The following is a 23,051-nucleotide window of genomic DNA, read 5'->3' on the forward strand; positions in this document are numbered from 1 at the left end:
GGTAGGACTATCAGATAGTATAGCCACTTTGAAAAGTTTTTCTTCAAGAGGCCTCCCCGATGGCGCAGCGGTTGAGCGCTGGGTTGCGAAGCTGCCCACAGCCTCTGCAGCACCGGTTCGATCCCCGGCTGCTCCCCGGCCACCGGAGGAGGGTCCCACATGGCGCGCAGACCTCTCCTGCCGCCCGCTGCTCCCCTCAGCAGTGTACTTCGGTCCTTCTGCCTGCTCTGCTCCCCGCTCTGGCAAATTCTCTCACCCTCCCGCGCTTCTGACTGTACCCAGTGCTTGTATAAATAAATAAATAAGTAAATCTTTAAAAAGAAAAAAAGAAAAGTTTTTCTTCAAAATGTGAAAATTAACGTACAACCCAGCAATTCTACTCCTCAGCACATAATCAAGAGAAAACATAGCCAGACAAAAATGTGCACATGAATATTCCCAGCATTATTTATACTATTCAAAAAGTGGCAACAACCCAAATACCAATTAACTGATAAATGAATAAAAGCAATTTTTTTATCTCTTATCATGAAATATTGCCTGGCAATAAGGAAGTTTTGATACATGCTACAACATGGATGAACCTTGAAAATATTATGCTAAGTGAAATAAGCCAATCACAAAGGACCACATAGTTTGTGATTCTACTTATATGAAACCTCACACCAAAATGCTACATGTGAATCCAAAAAAGTTCAAGTTTAAAAAGCCAGGTCATTTAATTGGAAGATTAATGGAGTAACCCAGCTGAGCTTGGTTTATACAGTGCTCCCTTAGTGCAAGGATCTATTCTAAGGCTGCATTCTTTTTTTAACAATTTATGGCCGTACAGAGGAGAACATAGATTATCTTGCTCAAAGCCGCATGCCTAACAAATGGTGAAATGAAAATTCAACCCACAGTCTGACAACAGAGCTTGCACTCTTAATTCATAATATTGTCAACCTCCCTTGGTACACAAAAGCTAATCAGTAAGAAAGATACCTAATGTGAATCTAATCATCACCCTCCTCCTACAGGGTTTATGTTCTACCCACCTAAATTTACCATAGTCAGGTAATGTATAAAGATAATTATGGCATGAAAACATAGCATTCATAATAAAATACTGACATTCTATTTACCTTCTGCATTACTGACTGTTGGCTCAGGAGTGATTCTTCCATCATGAATATTAGAGCTCTCCTCATCAGCATATATCAGATGGTCATCCTCTCTATTTTCTGGCCACTGTGGAACCTCTCTTGTGTCTGTTGAGCAGCTACACACTTCTTCAGTCTTGTTGAAGTATCTTTGTAGCCATCCTGGCACAATATTTTTAACAGATTCTGTCACCCTACTAAGAATACCCTGTGGAAAAGAAAAATACATAGGAAATTTTAGAAATTCATCTTTTTTTTTTTTTTAATAGAGGCATGCTTTGTTTATTTATTTATTTGTTTGTTTGTTTTGTTTATACATGCACTGGGTACAGCAGAAGCGCGGGAGGGTGAGAGAATTCACCAGAGCCAGAGCGGGGAGCAGAGCAGGCAGAAGGACTGAAGTACACTGCTGAGGGGAGCAGCGGGTGGCAGGAGAGGTCTGCGTGCCATGTGGGACCCTCCTCTGGTGGCCGGGGAGCAGCCGGGGATCGAACCGGCGCTGCAGAGGCCGCGGGCAGCTTCGCAACCAGCGCTCAACCGCTGCGCCACCGGGGAGGCCCAGAAATTCATCTTTTTAAATAAATATCTCGTTACAGAAGCCATGACAAGCAAAACACAACTGTTTCCAACACAATTTAGTTGCTTGAGTTACTGAAATAATAGTATTTTATAAATTCTATAGACATCATGAAATCCATATGTATACGTCCATGGATCAATAATTGTTCCAAATGGCCATGTTATTCCAATCCTTAAAAAACTCCAATAGGCCATCAAATAAGCAATACAGATTTTAGTTAGAGTAATAAAACACGCACTAAATTGTTATAATACTAGAAGATACCCATTTTGATCTCAGCATATTAAAAGCTATATCAACAGCACAGTACCTTTAGCAACTTCCTCAAGCAACTGCTTTATTTTAAATTCTTCCAAAAAGAACAAAAATCTAGACCAAAATATGAGTTTAAAAAAGACTGATAGAATGACAACAAATCTAACATAATAAACTCCAGAAGTAATCTAAGATTTTTTGAATTGTAAAATTTTGTTATATCAAATTTTCCTTGAAAATCTGTAGAACTAATTTTGTTACACTGACTACTAAAGGGAGAGGGAATGTGGCATAACAACTATCTGAATTAACATTTATTGTAGCTCTGCTATGTTCCTGGTACTGTTCTAAGAAGTTTATTCAATGTTAATATTCAATGTAATCCTTACGGTAATTTTATAAAAATGGTATAAATAGTCCCACTTTACAGATGATTAGAGACAATGAAGTTAAATAACTTGCCCAAGGTAAAAACAATTCATATGGCAGATCTAGGATAGTGTATAAGCATGGGCTCTGGTGTTGGAGAATGGGGTAAATTTGGGTACCTCTCTGAACTTACTGAAACATATAGATTAACTATTACTAATGAGGAAAAAAGCAACAAATTAGGATGAGGTAACTAATTTTAGGCATCAATTTCCTTCATAAAGTAGCATTAGGATTTCCAAAAGTGTTATAGAAGGCAAACAAACGAACACACACAGCAAGTACAGAAAACAATAATCAACAGAGAATCCATAAATCCACCTCAAAGCAACCCCAATACAAATAGGCCTTGAAAATCCAACAGACACAAGAACTGGGAAATGTGTAATTATGTTCCGTGCATATTCCAAATAGAAATTCTAAATATTTCTATAACTTAAGTTTTCTAGCAACACGTGAAGTCAATAGCCCTAGAGTAATCACTACAGAAAAAATACAAATTCACTGTTCCCTTTTTCTATGCTGATGTTACACAGTATTACTTACTTTGGAAAATACTTGATATGAAATGGTAAGTAAGCTTAAGTGCTATAGCAAAAAAGTACTGTAAATTAAGTCTTTTGTGAACTTCCTCTAGGTAGTTACTACAACTATCAGAGATTCCTGTGATTTCCTACTCAGATCTAAAACCTAAAACTGAACTTAACCAAAGGTCACTTATGTGACAATCAGTAAACAAAATTGAACAGCAAAACAGATAAAGACCTCCACTCTCCATTCCTCTAAAGCTCATGAATTTTGGAGACCTCTTTTCTCAACTAAAATTTAACCATTTACCTAATCTTAGCAGCCTAGTGCAAGGAAATTAAAGTGAGAAGAGGAATTACTAGTGGCACAATGAATGACAACATGAAGAGCCTGACAGTAAAGAGAAATACAGAACATAAAACTAACCCAGAATCATCACTACCAAAAAAAAAAAAAAGTTGTATTTCAATACACCATATTAGGGTAAACAACACTAAGCCATCAAAATAAGCTAAATTAAGCTCAGTATCTTCTAATACAAATGGTTCCCAAAACGTGGTCGTTGTGTTATAGAACAGGGAGAGGGGCAGCCTAAACCCCGCAAACCTGCCTATTCTAAATGGGTTCTGCCATCCGCCGCATCAACACAAAACATAGGAGACTTTAATGGAAAAAAACTTTAATAAAACTAGGAAACAATACAGGAAAGGCAAAAAATCTAGTTTTTAAATGAAGCACCCAAAGTGACCCATCCCCTTGTGGGTAAAAGTCCATCCATATGGGATAGGCCCAGAACAAGGCCCCAAAGCCTGCCACAAGTCTAAAGCATCTTTCAGTGGGGACCCACTGCAAAGGGTCAAAAACAACCAAACAAGCCCGAAAGAAAAAGAGCAAAATCAACATCAAGATAAAAGCTGCCATTGTCACCTCCCCATGGGTCTCACCCACATCTGTGTCACCCCATCCACGACCAAAAAACAAGCGCAGTATTTTTAGGTGTCTCTAGGCTCCATGCGCCTCCTCCAGGTCTCCTGGCTCCATCCTGCTTCCTTCCTCAGTCTCTTCTGCAGCTTTTTTCTTCCTGCTCAGCTCCACCCTCCCTTGGGTGGGGCAGGGAACCTCCCCCTTTCCTGGGGACCACCCTGTTACAGTTGCAGCAGTCTAACTTACAGAGGTAGGACTTAACAGTTTTAACAAAACCTCCCAAGGTGATTTTGATGTTTGCTAAAACCTGCGTGCCATCTTTCTAGTTAAAGAAATTAGGAAATTTAGATACGTTTCAGGAAATTACAGCACATTTTAGGCAAAGTTCCTTTGCAGGAGATGAATAAAATTATGTACGCTTAAAACTCCTAAGATTCAGGGCCTCCCTGGTGGCGCAGCCGGTTGAGCGCCACGCTATGGGGCTGTCCGCAGCCTCTGCAGCGTGGGTTCAATTCCCGGCCGGCCAGGGAGATGCCCACATGGCATGGCAGACCTCTCTTGTCATGCCCACTGTTCCCCTCAGCAGTGTGTTTCGGTCCTTCTGCCTGTTCTGCTCTCCACTCTGTCTCTGATGAATCCTCTCACCCCCCCGCACCTCTGGCCTGTACCCCAGTGCTTGTATAAATAAATAAATCTTAAAAAAAAAACTCCTAAGATTCAGTTATCCAAAAAACATACCTGTAGCACACTAATTAAATTACATTAGTAGTCAATAATTAGATCATAACAAAAACATTCTAAGATGAATCAGAGGAAGACAAATTTTACACTGCCCATTTTGGATTGTGCTGAATACAACGCAGGACTATTTCCCCAGTGTTTCCCAAACCCGACCATGATTTTCACCTGTACTGTTGTTATTTCATGATTTTCTATCCACTTGCTTCTCAGGAAACTTAGCTTTTCCTACCAGTGAAATGTATCAAATCACTGATAATGATGTTATGTTTGCTGGCCTTCCTAGTTCTCCCTCACTCCATTTCTATTACATTGTCCCTACACACTAAATCACCCAACTGGCTCCTGGTAGGACTGGCCCATGAGCTATATTGGAGGACATTAGGTTTAGAGTCTGTTTGTGCCTACTTTCTACTTAAGCGACCCATCTCTAAAATTACATCTCCAATAACATTTCTTTCCTTTATCCTTCCAGTTTCAGGGATGACAGCAGGTTTTCAATACTATTAGTCCCATATTTATTCCTTTAACCACCAGCATATTACTAAGTAGACTCAAATATACCTCGACTGCAACATCTGGAGTGAGGTGTTCCTTGCTGCTGTTCCGAATGGACACAGTTGTGCTACTTATTATTTTTTCTACTTAACATGAAAATTTAAAAAAAAAAATCAGTCCATGTATCAGTTAGATTCACCTTAATCAACACTGAAACACATGCACCACACTTGGGGAGAAAAACTCATCGCCCAAAGTTACAGCAACCTTATCTCGAAAAAACAGTATATAAATGGGCCAAATGTGAGACTTGATCTTAGTGAATGTTTTAGAATTTTATCTAATTCATAGAGGTAAAAGCAGACATTGCTTATCTTCATTCAATTCATTCAATCAACACCTATTGGTCACATATTATAACACCTACTGATCGCTGTCTTCTTGAAGCTTACAGTCTAGTCTAAGTTGGGAGAAAAACCCCCAGCAAGTAAATATGTAAGACATAAACACATAGTATGGTGATTCAGTACCATAGACAAAAATAAAGCAGAGAAGCAAAATGCAATAGGCATTTCATACAAGCAAAGACCTGAAAAAAGGGAGAAATGAGCTATGTAAATTTATCGTGGAGAAATATTACAGACTGAGCAAACAAAATGTACCGACTCGAACATACAAGTCTCCTTGGTACATGCCACCCAAGCTTCTGGTAGCCCTGTTAGTGACTGAATTAGTAAAAAAAAAGGTATATTAGTAAATAAATCAATAAATCTAATAAACCTTTCAAAAATGCCCATTTAACATTGTGTGTGTGTCTGTGTGCGCAAGTGCAAGAGTATGTGTGAAAACCTATATGCAACATTTTGTTCTGTAGTTTATATATCTAGCCACTATGAAAAGACTGAAATGGTGGTTCTCAAATTAGTCTTTTGATGAGAAAACATTGGTGTCATCTATGAACATGATAGAAATGCAAATTTAGGCCTCCTTGGTGGCACAGTGGGTTGAGCGCAGCACTGTGAAGCTGTCCACAGCCTCTGCAGCGTGGGTTCGATTCCCGGCCACGGCCGGCCAGGGAGATTCCCACATGGTACAGCAGACCTCTCCCCTCTCACCAGCTGCTCCCCTCAGCAGTGTTTTCTGTCAGTCTGCCTGTTCTACTCCCCGCTCTGTCTCTGGTGAATCCTCTCACCCTCCCACACCTCTGGCCTGTACCCTAGCTCTTGTGTAAAAATAAATCTTTAAAAATAAAAAAATTTTTTTGAAAATGCAAGTTTATTTTTAACAAGCTCTTGAGTTAATTCTTAACGCAAATTAGAGTTTCAGAACCACTGCATTAAAATCTAGAAACTCAATGACCATTATCCCAATTATCATGATAAACAAAATAGAGTCCAAGCTTAAAGATAATAAAGTTTTACCTGAATGACCACCCTATTTCCAGCATTAACTCATTATCCAAAAATACATCTACTATTGTATCAATTTTTATATCTACAACATTAGCCGAAAATCATCAGAAATAACAGTGAAAGGCTTACTATATTTTTTTATGTAAATAATCCACTACCAGACATTAGAGTTGGAAAAGAAAAATGATTATGCACAAAACTGGGTAGAAGACTACAAAGAGGTAAATCTATGATATAGATTTGGAATACTTACTCCCCTGAATGGCAATTTTTTATGAGTTCTGAAACCCTCAAAACCCACATTACCAGACTCCAGCCACTAATGAAAAATGAAAAAGAGTGAGAAGATCAGGGAAAAAAGAGAAAAACGAGGGCAAAAAGTTCCTTTTTCTGTATTACCAAAGATTTTTTCAGTAATTCTTGAGCAAAATCTTCAGGTCTTTACAGAAATGGGGCTAACGAAAGGATGTTTTATGAAATTAAAAGAAAAAGGAGGGGAAACATTAAATAAAGGTTTAACCAAGAGTGAATACTCAGATTAATTTCCTGCTTTCACAGGCTTCAGCGGTAGGTCTAAGTGCCACCTCTACAACTTGACATTGAGCTTTACTACAGAAAACCTCTGATCCTCTTAAGTCTGGGACAGTCACTCTTACAAATGCGCCAACAGGGCTCTGCACTTCCTACATGATGGCAATCTGTCAAACAGGATGGTAATTACAGTTTGTCTCTGGCCTCCATTACAGTATCAGCTCTATGAAGACAGGAATCAGGTCTTCACAGTGTACAAATTGGTTGGTACAGTTTTAATTTACCTACAACTGCACTGCTCAACCACCCTCTTATTCCCACATATGAACATTTTATGACAAGTTTCTAAAAGGAACACCAATAAATCTAGAATTCATAAACAATACATTTGCTTGGTGCAATAGTTTCACCTTAAATATTTTTATTGCCACACTAATAGTCCTACTTCTGAAAAAACAACTTGCGATGCTATCTATCCAAGGGCACAAGAAAACTGAACCATCCTCTGGAATAACACAAAGCCATTAAACGGAGAGAAGCGGAAAAGTAGCCAAAGAGGGCAAAACTAATAACAGGCTCACAGAAATCAAACCAAAAAATGAGGCACTAAAATCTTAAAAATATTCCTAAATATTCCTTGTGGGCCTCCCCTGGTGGCGCAGTGGTTGAGTGCTGGGTTGCGAAGTTGCCCGCAGCCTCTTGCAGTGCTGGTTTGATCCCCGGCTGCTCCCCGGCCACCGGAGGAGGGTCCCACATGGCGCGCAGACCTCTCCTGCTGCCCTCTGCTCCCCTCAGCAGTGTACTTCGGTCCTTCTGCCTGCTCTGCTCCCCACTCTGGCTCTGGTGAATTCTCTCACCCTCCCGCGCTTCTGACTGTACCCAGTGCTTGTATAAATGAATGAATGAATGAATGAATGAATGAATGAATGAATCTTTAAAAAAAAAATTCCTTGTTATCCTAGAAAAGAAATCTACACTAGATAATCGTGACTAACAAGGCTAAATCCAAGGATTGAAAGACTAAATCCTTAAACTCACTGGGTTTTTTCTTTACCAGAACCAAGCATTCTTTCTCCCCAAGTATTCTTTATTTGATAGAGCAAACCAAAAATGCCTTTAAGATTCAGAATACCCAATTTGGGGGCCAGAAGTAAATTCAATTCAATATACACATATTAATAAGCATATTTAATGTGTATGGCACTGGGGACAATATGCAACTTTTCAAACTACATTTAACCTGAGTTCAAGGAGTAATGCAAGAAGGCTGAAGTGAGACAAAACTCCCCTATAATCTTAACTCAGAATTCATTTGTAAAGGAAAAAAAAAACACTCTTCTCCTATGTGTCTTTTCAACCGTTTGTAATCTCAAAATAACCAGAAGTGTCTCCTACTGACTATGTAGTCAGCTCCTTACCTATCTAGCCTTCCTTAGTCTTATACAAAGCTATTCCTATTTGTTTTCTTGACGTCAGTTCTGCTCAACTCTTTCCCTCACATTATCCTCCATCAAACAGTAGTTTCGAATTATAAAATCTCCTTTCTCAAATAACTTCACTGCGTCTTTAACTATAAATATCAAATATAATCCACCCTCAGAAAGTTGTAAGTTCTAGAGCCCGAGTATTCTCCTGGAATAGGCTGCTGTTTTGATTTCTATTCTTTTCAGATGTCCTTGTTTCTTTGAGACCTGTCACTGACCCTCAGTGTTCTCCAATGGTTCTATGCACCTTTCTTACCCACTCAATTCCCACCACCACACAACTCTTTTCCAAACATTTCTCAGTCTCATCTTACCCAGTTGCCCTAATCAGTTTGCTCCCTTACACCCTCCAAATCCAAGCTGAAGAACAAGGGCTAATAACCCAAGCCTTCGCCTGAGATAGAAAGAATATGTAAGGAAAATATCTTAAATATTGAATTGAAAAACCTAAATGCCATTTTAATCTTTCAGTTATTTCCAGTTCAATATATCCATTCTGCAGTAATGCTAAGAATGCATCTTTATTATAACGTTTTAACATTCTGTTATTTCCATGAGGGAAAAAAGCAGTAAGTATTCAAATTCAATTACACTGACTCTACTTTCCGTCATCTGAATTTAACCTCAAAATCTATTATTTGCCATTATTTCACAACCTACAGTGAGGCATTCAGCAGCAAAGTTTTCCTTATCCATCCAATCCAAATCCTTCTAAGTCACTTAAAATCCACCCTTTTCATTTCAACCCCAAGAGATCACGCTCAAAAACCTAAGCATAAAAAAATACTTTCGGCTGAAAAATTAAAAGCCTAAACATGGTCACAAACTTCAACTTCCTTCAAAGCCCACTAATACATTAAGGGGGAACATGACCTGGCTTAGTCTCTTATTTTTAGCCATCCATACCATAAAGGTGCTATTAAGAAATAATTAACAGTAATCAAACAAGGGTAAGAAAAGGAGTTCCTGAGAGGCCTTTCAAACCAGCAATGAGACCCAACGAAAGTCCATGCAAGTTAACCCATAAAAAATTAAGTTGTTTCTTTTCATAAGCTGTTTGAAAACTGGACAAGTTTTTTTTCTTAAATCACACTGTGAAATAGACAAAATCAAACCGAAATATCTATGGTCAGAAAAGCATTTCTACCACCCTGTTTTCAACAGTAAAGCACAGTGAACTAGCAAGATTTCCAAGAATCTTTAAAAAAGGCATTGCAACTGCCACAGAAACTAAGTGGCTACAAGTAAAACATCTTTGAAAATACAGGGTCATTACATCTTTCCAATAATAATCTGCCTAATGAAAATCATTTTAATTAGTGACATCTGATCAGTCTCCACTTTACTTCAAACGAATGTCAGCGGTAGACATTCCAGGATAAGAACACCTGGGGGATTCTCCGGCCATGAATCTTATTAGAAAAATTGTTGATAAATTACCACACCCAAGGGGCTCATCACAAACAAAAAACTTACTTTGCATGAAACAATTTAATTCTGAGGCTTAATTTTCCTATACACTTAGATGACTAGTGTTTGTATGAGAAAATACTTTAAAAATAAGTACTTAGAGTGTATGGTCTCAAACACTCTAGTAAACAAATCTTCAAATCCAGTATGACCCTATACTAGATTGAGCATAAACGCAAAAAGATAAAAATCTCGAATAAGAGCAGCAAAATTCTGAGTGAAAACACTTAAACCCAAAGGATCTACTGAATCACAATAATCTCAAATGAGACCTTACTATACCTGCCAGGATTATCCGAAGAGCTATATACTTTTAACCCTCACAATTACCACTCCACAGATGAGCAAACATTAAACATCTAGTATTAAACATCTAGGGAAAAACAAATAAAAGTCAAAATTAGTGACTTCTGGAATGAGTTTAGCATAAAACCTCTAAATATCCCATTTTTTCCAACACTGGAATAGCCTTTTTCCATCAGATACCAAGCAGGACATACTTGTAACAAAGTGTCATCTAGGTGCTAAGAAAACACAACACTACTCTAGCATATAAACCAAAGTTAGGCAAACCATGGTCTGTGGCCCAATTCAGCCCCTATGAATCCCCAGACTAAGAATGACTTTTACATTTTAAAAGAAATTTTTATGGGGGAGGGGGTGGGGTGGGTTGGTGACTTGCGGCAACAGAGCCTAAAATATTTACTATCTGGCCCTTTACAGAAAAGTGTGCAGATTCCTGATGAGTGGTACTGAATAGTTAAAGGGGTTTCCTCCCCAACTCCTTTCTTTCAAAGAACTAAATGCAAGGAATGACTTATATGACAAACTACATCTAAGAATAAGTGGGAAAAGCTCTCTTAGCTCCAAATCAGAAAGACAAAACCCCTAAAGCATACCCACAAAAAAGGGCAAAAATAAGTAGATCCCTCTCACCGGGAGGTGGCAGTAGATTCTTCCAGAGGCAGGTGTGATTTGCCCATGGACTCAAAATTTTTTGAGGTGGCTACTAAGAGCAGCTTGGCAAAGTTGACTTTCTGGGCCTGACAATCTCCATAGAAGGAAACAGGTAGGAGACTGACCAGGTAAGAAAAACTAACCACATCCTCTTTTGTGATCTGTTCACTCCCAACTAGAAAAATGACACCATTTCCTAAATGCATCTGAGCTAAGAGTTACAAGGTAGGGAGGAAGACAAGTGAAAATGATCAACTTACATTATTCAGAACTATTCTTCATTTTTGCTTCTACAATTCTGCAGTTACTACCCTTCCGCTGTTGTATAAGAAAAAGGATTTGTCTCCACAACTTCAAGCAAGATGGCAATTTAAAGATCAAGATCAGCAGTTAAAAGGGAAAACTGTAAACTTTAGATGCATCTCAGCACAGTGAAAACCAGAGGAAGTCAAAACAGGAAATTACAAGTCAGTGGAACAAACCCAAAGTCACAGGTACTGCATGACTGCACTTGCCAATTGGCTTGACAGGCAATGGCAAGAATCCATCAACAGTGCCAGACTTCTCATTCTTATCCCAACACTCTACTACACAACCAAAAACTTCATTTTTGCCCAGAAACCCCCGGACACTTCATCAAATAACATTAGTATAAAACATGCCATGTCATGAAGCGCCGCGCTATTCATGATGACTCAGCAGCAGCTGCAAAATGCAGAGGTGACGGTCCAGGCTAGCAGACAGCAAGCAAGTAGCCTTCAAATCCACAAAAGTTCCCATTAAGGCCCAAAGAAAGTCCTTATTTTGTTTTTAAAATCTGATGAGTATTCTCTTGTATACTGGATGTTTTTCTTTGGTAATGTCTGCCAATATTAAACCTACAAGCACCTGATCAAGAAATCTTGACACCTACAAGCACTGATCAAGAAATCCTCAAGTATCTTTAATAGCAATTCAAGCTGAAAATTTATTTTCTTTTTTTCAATTAAATGGCTGGACAATGAAGTATTGTACATAGGGGACAATAATATCAAGCTCTAAAACAGAACTACACAGTCTGAAATCATGTAAGCGCTAAGGTAATTTGGGTCATAGGTGTTATGTTGTTAAGACATCATCTCTCCAAATTTAGATTTCCATCTAAGTACAATTAAAAATAAGCTGTGCTTATAACTTTTGTCACCTGGAATGCATTAGCTCCCCTCTACACTCTATGCAGAGCATCCAATCATCCGTATTTAAGACATGAGCACTAACTTTTTTCAAGACCTAAGAAAGTACTCAAAGACATTTATTCAGGACAAACAGAAAGCATGTGTGTCTAACCTCCATTCTACAAAAGTACTAGGTTAGATGTCCAGGCTGTGACCTGAATTCTAATCTCAGGTCTGTCTTCACATACCCCTGTTCCCCACAAAGAAACCTGAAATTGCACTTTCTGTATATATCTGGCGGGAAACTGACGGGCGGAAATAGTAACACCAGCACTTCTTACCACTTCTAACCAAACTACACTATTTATTACCGAAACGCTGGCCTCAAACCTTTACCTTTAAAATTCTGGGTCTTTTAAATGATGAACTGAACACCACCTCCAAACATGTTAGAGTTCGACATTCCTCCTTCAGAATAAAGTTCACCCACGAAATCTACCTGGAACCACGCACACGCAACAAGTTATCGGACCTCTTGGATGTACCTTTTCCTTTTCAACAACTTTAAGATCCATCTGTCCCTTCCCACAAACTTAATATTCCAAAGTTTTGCTAAACTAAGTTTCAAAAGCATGTTCCTCCTTGAAGCCCCATGACGGAAAAGTAACACATTAAAAAACCGAAATTGCTGAGATCCAAACTCCTTTACCATGAGCATAAGCGCCTTCTCCTAACCTCCACCGCCCACGAGTGCGCCAGGCGGCGAAGGCGCAAGACCACCAAGAGGCTCCTGAGGTGTCAAAAGCACCTAACCTTCTAGAATACGCCCCATAATACGAAAATGTTTTGTGCATGAGATCAGAACTGGAGTCCCAGTCAACTGCGCCTAACGGCCAGTTCTAGCCTCCAAAATAAAAGAGGGGGGGTGGTGGTGGGAGGGAGAGGGAACAGGAGGGGGTGCGGGGAGACTCGCAGCAGAGAAAAGACGTAAGGGTGGAGAGGGACTTTCAAAATGCCCCAGTAACTGCAACCCGATGAGAGGAAAACAAGAAAATCTATTTTTTAAAAAAGCTTCGGGCCGGGCTCTCGGCTCGGGGAGGGACAGCGCAAGGGGAGCCTTCGGGCCGGGCTCCGGGCTCGCGGAGCCGGAGAGCCAGCAGGTCGGGGCCAAGCCCCGCAGTCCCCGCGCCACCAGGCCGCGCGCCCCGCCCGGGGCCCCTCTCCGGGCAGCCCGGCTCCGAGGCGCGGGCGGATCCCCGCGCACCCCCGCGCTCCCGAGCCCCGCCAAAAACGAAAGAGCCGCTCGCCCGCGGGCTCTTTCGGTTCCCGCCCGCGGCCGGCGCTGGGGAAAGCCCCGGCCGGCGGGCTGGGCGCGGCGCCCGGACCACACACGTGTGCGCGGCGCGCGGGCCCGGCCCGGCCCGGCCGGGGCCTGGGCTCCCGCCGCCGCGCTCGGCCTCCCCGGGCCCCGCGGCCGCCCCCACGTGGGCCCCCGCCGCCCGCCCGGCCGGCCGGCCGCGACCCGCAGGCGCGTACCTGGTGCTGCTGCCGCCCCTGCTGGTAGGGCTTGGCCGGCCCGGGTGGCACCGCCGCGTCCGCATCTTGCCGCCGCCGCCCCCCCGAGCCCGCCGGCGCCCGAGGCCATGGCGGAGCCGCCGCGGCTGCCCGCTCCGGCGCGGGGAAGGCGGAGAGCCCGAGCGGCGGCCTGAGAGCCCGCCCCGCGGCCCCGGCCCGACGTCGAGCGGCGGGACCCGGCGCCGCGGCCGGGAGCACGAGCGCGCCGCGGGCTCCGGAGGCGACGCCGCCGCGGAACGGGCCGCCGGCCGCCGCCGCCGCCGTGCGTGTCACGTCTCTATGGAGATCCCCGCGGGCGCCGCGCCGCTGAGGCCTAGCCCGACCGCCGGCGCCCGGCCGCCTCCTTCCGCCGCCCCGGCCGTCGCTGCCGCAGTCGAGGCCGCCGGCGCCGCCCGCTCCCCCGCCCCTCTGCGCGCAGCGCCCGCCCCGCCGCCGTCGCCGTCCGCCCTGCAGTCGCCGCCGCTGTTGCGCCTATTGCCGCTGCTAAGGCCGCCGCGGTCGCGAGTCACAACGGCGTCACTCGCCCGCGCCCGACGCGCCGGCGTCATCGCGCGGCGACGGGAGGGGGGAGAGGAGGAGGGAAAGGGGATGGAACCCGCGCGCTCGGCCGCGGGGCACGCTGGGAAGCGTAGTTTTCGTAAGGAGGAGACGCGAAGTGGCGGAAGGGAGGACGCGGAAGGAGCCCGCGGGAGCCGCAGAGGCACAAAGCCCGCGGCGCGGCGGGGCGTGGTGTGGGCCGGGGGCTCGCGGAGGGCGAGGCGCGAAAACCGGGACCTGCTGGCCGCGCCGCTTCGCCCCGTCGTGTGGGAAAGCGGGCAGAAGCTAAAGAGACAGTGAAATGAAAGACAGGCTAATAATCTTTATATATATAAAATATATAGCTTTATAATCTTTATATATAGCTAGTAATATAGCTAATATTTATCTAATCTTTATATATAATATTTATATATGTGATCTTTTATATATAGTATTTATATATGTGATTTTTATATTTATATATAATATATTATATATTTTATACATATTTATATATATAATATATGAAATATTTTATTATATATATTTTATATATAATATATGAAATAGATTTTATTATATATTTATAATATATGAAATAGATTTTATTATATATTTCATATATATATATGAAATAGATTTTATTATATATTTCATATATTATATATTTCATACATATTTATATATTATATATGAAATATAGTATATTTCATATAAATATAATATAAATAAATAAATATATTAATATATTTATAATATAATATATATTATATAAAATATATATTATATAACATAATATATATGTACATATTATATATTATATTATATATACTTGTATATAAATATATGAAAGACTATATATAAAGATTTTGTGCATGACATCAGACAATATATAATATGTAATATATACTTATATATTATGTATAATCTTTGTATATATACAAGTATATATATATATACACACACATATATATTTTAAAGCTTGGTTCAAAAAGCGACGCCCATCATCTTTAAGCCTAAAGTGGAATTAAATTATATATGTGTGTGTTTATATGCACACACACACACATAGAGCTCCATTAATGTTCCATTAAATAGAGGGCTCTGCTATCCCACACACAAGGGCTGGATTTCCAGGACACTGAGCTGGGCAAAGCCAGGGCTTTCACCCTGCTTTCCTAGGAGTCAAGGCAAGTAACCAAATGACCAGGGAGGAAACTCTCTCTTTGTGAAAAAACAAAGGCTTAATGTTCTATTTAAGACAATTGATTTTGATTCCGCCATTCTCTAGCTTGACCTTGGAGAAATCAAAGCTTCTGAGGCTTTACTCCCTCCTCCATAAAATGGGAACTTAAAATCCACCTTATGGTTGTGATATCTATAGAGAGCACTTAACATATTTCCCGGTATAGGAGAAATGCAATAAAGGGTTATTCCCCACGCAGTTTGCTCACTAAGGGTAAGTGGCCTATTACCGGTAATGAGTATATGTATATTTGTTCCAAATAGAAGGCATTATATTTAGAAAAGTGATTGAGCCACAAAGGCTGAGTCCATAAAGTCTAGAGATAGTAGGAGTTGACTGGTAGGAAGGCCTTCTTGCTCCCGTGGCCCTGCCCTTCAACCCTAAGACAGAGGTCCAGAGCTTTCAGGGGGCACTGATTTCCAGGACACTGAGCTGGGCAAAACCAGGGCTTTCACCCTGCTTTTCTGTGAGTTGAGGCAAGTAACCAAATGACTAGGGAGGAAAATTGTGAAAAAACAAAGGCTTAATGTTCTATTTAAGACAATTGATTGTAAAGCTTATAAGTAACTTTGCAGTCAGACAACTTCAAATCTGTCACTTACTAGCTGTGTTGCCTTGGGGAAGTAACTGATCCTCTTTCTAAGCTTCAGTTTCCTCATCTGCAAATAGAATGAATATTAACCTCAACAGGATGGTGGTTCACAGGAAAGGATTAATGTGTGTGTGTGTGTGTGTGTGTGTGTGTGTGTACCTCATTATAACTTCTTAGAAAGCATCTGTGTGTCTGCTAGATTTAAGCATCTGTGTGTCAGCCACCACAATGGTGGCTGAACCATAGGCATAGGCATTATGCATGCCTATACAAAGGTCAGAACTGTCCAATCACAGTCATAGGAGCCAAACCTTACAAGGCGACTTTCATATTAATCAAGAGCAGAAAGCTTGATCACTCTGGGAAGGGTATGCATCAAGAGGTATGACTGGAAGGCCCCGGGGGCTGAGGACGGATGCATAAACTTACTCCCAACTCATACATCATGAGGTATGACCGGGAACGGTCGGGGGGCCAAGGACTGAAGTATGACAAGGGACCCCAGAAGCTGATCAGTGGAATGCCTTGTTGATAAGATTAGGACCGTGGCCAGGGGTCTGGGGTCTAGTTTCGATAACAACACTTGGTCATCAGCTGATAACATGGTCAGCAGACTCATGTCCCCCTCAAGACCTAGATAACATTCCTGAGTTTCATCTATCCTTTTCTCCTTGTCCTCCTAACGCATGTAGCTGATGCTCTATGATTATTCTATCAATATAAATGGCTGGGATCTAGCTCTCAGAAGCATCCTGCCTTGTGCAGCCTGCTCCACGACTGCCGTGTCTTTGTCAGTGTGGTGTTGCCCTACGCAACAAGTATCTAATATCATCCAGCTATAAGGTACAAATAATTAACTCCAAATTGCACACATCAAATCACTATGTAGGAGAGATGAATTTTAAACCCTGGAGCTAGGTTCTGCCTTTCCTGGGTCACTACTGTGTGTGGACCTGGGTGAAGCCACCTTCACCACGTTTGACCAGGAGGCAAACCTGGAGGCAAATGAGGACTTGGAGGGATAAAAAAAGGAAAATACAAAAACTCGAAGTTACTGGACAGGATAGCAGTGAGATTCACTTCAAAGTGAAAATAATGACTCAAGAAACTCAAGAATCAAAGGTCGAAGGCAAGGAATTCCAATGAATTCACTCAGACTTCTCAGGTCAGAGAATAGCTGATAACAATACTCCAAATGAACTATGAATGGAGGAAGAAGACGTGGTTGATGTTTAACAGGAACAAACATGCTCATTCAATGGTTTAGATTTCTTTTTGCTTTTCCCTTAATCCTTTTTTATTTTGAAAAATAACTTTTGTAACGTGGTATTCAAAATAATTGAAAACTGGCTCCCCATCTCTTTGAAAAATCTGGTAATTGGAATTACTAGTGTCTAATCTTCATTGTGCAGATGTTTGTTGGTCACGCCCCAGCTGCCTTTATATTGCCTTCTCCTTTTTAAAAAATTACTTTTGTGCACAGAGAGGCCACCTTTTCAGGGCTGTGCATGTTGATGATAAATAAGTCCAACCAATGCCAGTGTTCTTTGACTTGGCAGCTGACCATGAAAATCTAGTGTGTGATTGCTTCGTTCCCGGATTATGACTTTCAGTGCAAGATGGAAGTTTTCAGAGAGCTGAACTGTGGGGAAATGATCATCCCTTACCTTGAAACCACTTTTACAACCTGAGGGTCTAGACCGAAAAAGAGAATTAGGAGGTTGCAGATGAAATAATAATAGAAGACTAAATTCCAAAGAGAAAATTCTTTAAGATTAAAGAAAAATCTTGTCAGAAGCTCTAATGTTCATTTGTCATACAGTTTAGTTACTCATGCAGAAGTGTATACAAATAGAACACTGCTCATTTTTATGTCATTTATACATTTTAGGCCTGGGATATGGGTTTTAAATGGAAATTGTACCAACTTCATTAAGATAAACAAAATATTTGTTAAAAATGTTTAAGTTATTCTCTTAATCATATAAATCAAATTGTGAAACCAAATTTATATAGTACCTTGGCATGTATATTAGTTTCAGCACCTAAAGAGCAAAGGGCTTTTGGTAGCACTAATGAACATAGGCCATCAAAATTAATAAAGGTTACCAAATACAATAGATTGAAATTGGGGCCTCCCTCATGGCACAGGGATTAAAGACGGCCCTACCAAGCTATCGCCAGCCACTGCGGCACGAGTTTGATCCCTGCCTGGCCAGGGAGCTACCCACATGGCACAGCAGACCACTCCTGTCTTGCCTGCTGCTGCCCTCAACAGTGAACTTCAGTAAATCTGCCTGTTTTGTTCCCCAACTCTGTGTCTGGTGAATCCTTTTATCCCACCCCCACCCCCACACCTCTGGCATGTATACCAGTTCTTGTATCATAAAGAAATCTTTAAAAAAAGAAGGGGGACCTCCCTGGTGGCACAAGAGGTTAAGATGCAACCTATGAAGCTATCTGCAGCCAGATAGCCGATCCTCAGCCAGGGAGCTACCCACATGGCACAGCAGACCTCTCCTGACTCACCCGCTGCTCCCCACAGCAATGTATTTCAATTAAATTTGCCTGTTCAATTCCCGACTCTGTCGATGGTGAATCCTCTCACCACCACCACCCCTGCACCTCTGGCCTGTACCCCAGCTCTTTTATGCACAAATAAATGACTCTCTAAAAAGAACTTGTCCCTTTCTTGAGAGTGTTACTTGATATGTGGGGCAGCCTTCACATCCAAGCTTTGAAAACAAAAGACTGAATAAGAAAACACTCCAAAAGAGATTTTGGGCTGAACATAAGACAGACGTTCAGCATCGAACCTCACTAGGATTTGAGGAAATAAGCGGCGAATCTATTCCTCAATTCCCCTTGTGCCTTGCTCTCAATGACTTGCCCCCATTTAGTTCTACTTGCATGGTAACACAATATCTAAAAGCAAACAATAATACGTTAGTTCACATAAATGTGATTGAGTGTTGTATTAGAGTTTTAACAGGTTTGACAGCAGAGTGCAGAGAAGAATAAGAGACAAGAAGGAACCTGCATTCAAACTTCCCACTGAATAATTTTACCCTGTAATGTTATCAGGGATGAAGTAACTTCTTGTGCATAGTTGGGGATTCTAAAATAACATTGTTTCTGTGCTGAAATTCAGGATAGAGTTACAGTTCACCTAATCTAGAGTTTCTCAGAGTTTTGATAAAAACTCATTTTTCAGCTAGGAATTTATAGTAGAATAGATTATAATAGCATATTCTGATTATAAAACTTAAAAGTATATTTAAACATAGAAATAATTGTTGAAGGGCCTCCCTGGTGGTGCAAGGGGTTGAGCACTGCACTATGGGGAAATCCACAGCCTCTGCAGCGCGAGTTTGATCCCCCGGCCGGCGGGGATGGCACAGCAGACCTCTCCTATCTCACCTACTGTTCCCCTCAGCAGTGTATTTCAGTCAGTCTGCCTGTTCTGTTCCCCGCTCTGGCTCTGGTGGATCCTCTTACCCCCCCGCATCTCTGGCCTGTGTCCCAGCTCTTGTGTGCATAAATAAACAAATCTTTAGAAATAAAAGAATTAAAAAAAAAAGAAAGAATTATTGAACATTTCTCTAAGAGATACATAAATTTCTCTAAGAGATACTATCTATAAACTAGAAAAAATATCCTATGGCATGGATTAACAGTTGAGATTCGGGAAGCCCTACTAGCCATACTAGGAGTTAATAACTATTCATTCCCTTCTCAAAAACCTGTTATTTCATACTTACAATTAAGCAATTTCTATCAATGATAAAAACCTCCTGAGATTCTGTTCACACAAAATTGAAAGCTATCATGTGTAAATTTCATCTGGATTATCTTCTTTATCTGTTTTATTACTAATTTCTATTCCCATCTGCCTTGAGGCCTAAACAACATTGAAGTAACTCTGAAAAAGTGAATCCTATGTTTGGAGATGTTTCATTGAGTTTATTTTAAAAGAAACTCATTTCTTCCCTTCTATATTTATTTTTTATTTATTCATATACACAAGAACTGGGGTACAGGCAGATGAGAATAGAAAGATTTTTTTAAAAAAGATTTATCTATTTTTTTAAGATTTATTTATTCATTTACACAAGAACCGGGGTACAGGCCAGATGCGCGGGAGGGTGAGGGGATTCACCAGAGACAGAGTGGGGAACAGCAGGCAGATCTACTGAAATACACTGCTGAGGGGAGTGGCAGGCGAGACAGGAGAGGTCTGCCGCGCTATGTGGGTTGCTCCCCAGCTGGCCGGGGTCAAACCTGCTCTGCAGAGGCTGCAGACAGTTTCACAGCACTGTGCCCAACCGCCTGCACCACCAGAGAGGACCTCTAATATATTTTAAACTCCAAAAAGAGGATTTTTTTTTTCTTACTGCTTTATCCTGAACATGTAGGACAGATAACACACAGCACTCACTCTGTATAAACTACAGTTCATTTACCCAATATCCAATTACCACCTCTATCAACAGTTTCCATTTTATTATAATAAATTATACAAAGATGAATACAGCTAAACTGCTTTATATAACCATTTGTGACTTGTAATATTCATCTTCTATACTATGTAATAAATTAATAATTCTCAAATTTATTAACGTATTCATAACATTCATAAGCAAATATTTATGATAATGTTATATAGAGATTCTCATGTAATCCCAACAATTCTGAAAGGAATTACTATCCTCATTTTACAGACAAGGAAACTGAGGCAATGAGTGGATAAAAACAACTTATTCATTTAGGGCCTTCCTGGTGGCACAAGGGGTTAAGCACAGCACTGTGAAGCTCTGCAGCCCGTGTGCTCGATCCCTGGCCAGGGAGCTACTCACATGGTGCAGCAGACCTCTCCTGTCTCGCCCACTGCGCCCCTCAGCAGTGGATTGCAGTCAGTCTGCCTGCCCTGCTCCCCACTCTGTCTCTGGTGAATCCTCTCACACACACCCCACACCGCTGGCCTATACCCCTGTTTTTGTATACATAAATAAATAAAATCTTAATAAATAAATAAAAATAAAACAACCTATTTATATTCAAAACAATGCCAGAGTCAGTATTTGGAATGATTTCTCCTTCTTGTTACTTTCCTATTACTCTGCCATTCTTATAACCAAGTAAGGCACCTACTTACTATTTAAAACATTTTTCTTTGAATAGATTGTAAGCTCAATGGCCTCTACAACAACTGAAATGTTTGGATCTTGGTTCTGTCTTATTCCATAGTGAGGACGGGCATTTGCCAGCTATGATATGTGTTAGTCAATGGAAATACCAGACTCAACTAGATACATTAGGACTGCTGGGAATACAAGGAGTCCCATCTTGACATGAGGACATGAGAACATTTGGGTGGGAGAGATGAAGTACTTCAGGGCCCCAATCTCAGGGAGAAGCCATGTAAGCAAAATCGATAGAATTCAACATATGTCAAAGAAACAAAAGAATATTGTGAAGAATAAGGAGAAAAAATTAACAGCTAGTCATATTCAGACCAAGTAGCAGAACCTGACACAAAACAGGACAGGAATACCTTCCCAATCACCAAGTTGGAAAGGTTAGATCAACTTCACTTTTCTTAAAACTGTTTTTCTCAGCCAAAACAGGTGGTGTATTAGGAGAGATCTCAATTTATGAAAAGCCTATTACCACTAGGTAGTGTCCCCCAAGAAAACTATTTTTCCAAATATAAAATGGTGACCACCTGCCAATTATAAGCCAGCTAATGGAGAGGTTTCTGACTCTAAGGATAAAGAGTATCCACTAATTATAAAATGAAATATAATTTCATCTCTGCACAACCTGGATTAGAAAAATATCCTCTTATATAGTCTTCAAAATGTAAAACAATTCCAGCCAAAGACATTCTAGAAGTGACAATTACTGGTTAGAAAGCCATGTGCTCATTCTACCCTGCCAACATAAAATTGGGTATGTCTTCTCATTTCTGTTGAAGTAAATTATTTTGTTGAGGATTTTTAGATAGCTCCATGATCTTCCATGCACATTTTCATGTGATAATTGCCAAGCATTTCATTAGATAGAAAAATAAGGTGAAGTTAATGGTTTTCTAAAATCTCATTATATTAATACACTTCAGTCTCAACTAGATAAGCCAAAATGGGGCTGGGAATCTAGAAAGTTATCGGGGTTTTTGTACATATACACCATGAAATTTCTCAGCAATCAAAAAAGATAAACACATGCAGTTTGCAGCAACATGGATGGAGCTGGAAGGGATCATGCTCAGCGAAATAAGCCAGAAAGAAAAAGAAAAATACCAGATGGTCTCACTCATAGCAGGAATTTAGAAAACCTAAATAAGGGACCAGGAAAAAGACTAATCAAAACAAAGTAAAAATCAAAATCAACAAGCAACTATAAACCAGAGACACACTATGGGGTGGGGATGGGTGGGGAGAGGAAGCACTAGAGTCAAAAAGGGGGGGTGCAATTGTAGGGGAATATAACAAAATGAAAAATGCATACATTGTGCAAAGATAAAAAAAATGTAAGAATTATATAAAATAAATTTTTTTATATGAGGCATTTTTATTTATTATTTGTTTGTTTGTTCGTTTTTGTTTATACAAGCACTTGGGTACAGTCAGAAGCGCGGGAGGGTGAGAGAATTCACCAGAGCCAGAGCAGGGAGCAGAGCAGGCAGACTGACGAAGTACACTGCTGAGGGGAGCAGCGGGCGGCAGGAGAGGTCTGCGCGCCATGTGGGACCCTCCTCCAGTGGCCGGGGAGCAGCTGGGGATCGAACCGGCACCGTAGAGGCCGCGGGCAGCTTCGCAACCCAGCGCTCAACCGCTTGCGCCACCGGGGAGGCCCTAAAATAAATATTTAAATAAAAAAAAATTTTAGGGGAAGCCCTGGCATTGGTAAGGTATTTAAAGATGTACATCATATATTTTACTAACTTGCTCTGCTCTCTGTCTTTGGGACTAAAGTAATACTTAAGGACTAAATGAATTAACTAATAAAATCAAT

General features: G+C 41.1%; 1 protein-coding gene across 2 annotated transcripts in view; it reads right to left on the reverse strand.

Moving 5' to 3' along the window:
* The window catches only part of NUP153 (nucleoporin 153), a 90,911-nt gene that overhangs the window by 51,280 nt on the left and 16,580 nt on the right, over window positions 1–23,051 (reverse strand). Inside the window, exons 1-3 of one of the 2 annotated variants that reach the window (XM_054698332.1) lie at window positions 17,702–17,725; window positions 16,045–16,101; window positions 1,125–1,350 (exon numbers count right to left, since the gene is read on the reverse strand). In XM_054698332.1, coding sequence (XP_054554307.1) covers window positions 1,125–1,350; window positions 16,045–16,101 — 283 coding nt within the window. In that variant the 5' untranslated portion in view covers window positions 17,702–17,725. Of the gene's footprint in view, window positions 1–1,124; window positions 1,351–16,044; window positions 16,102–17,701; window positions 17,726–23,051 lie in introns of those variants that run through there. The other variant, XM_037518907.2, reaches the window with a different exon arrangement.

Source organism: Talpa occidentalis, unplaced genomic scaffold (assembly GCF_014898055.3).
Source record: "Talpa occidentalis isolate TD23 unplaced genomic scaffold, MPIMG_talOcc4v2.1 talOcc4.2, whole genome shotgun sequence".
NCBI lineage: Eukaryota > Metazoa > Chordata > Mammalia > Eulipotyphla > Talpidae > Talpa > Talpa occidentalis.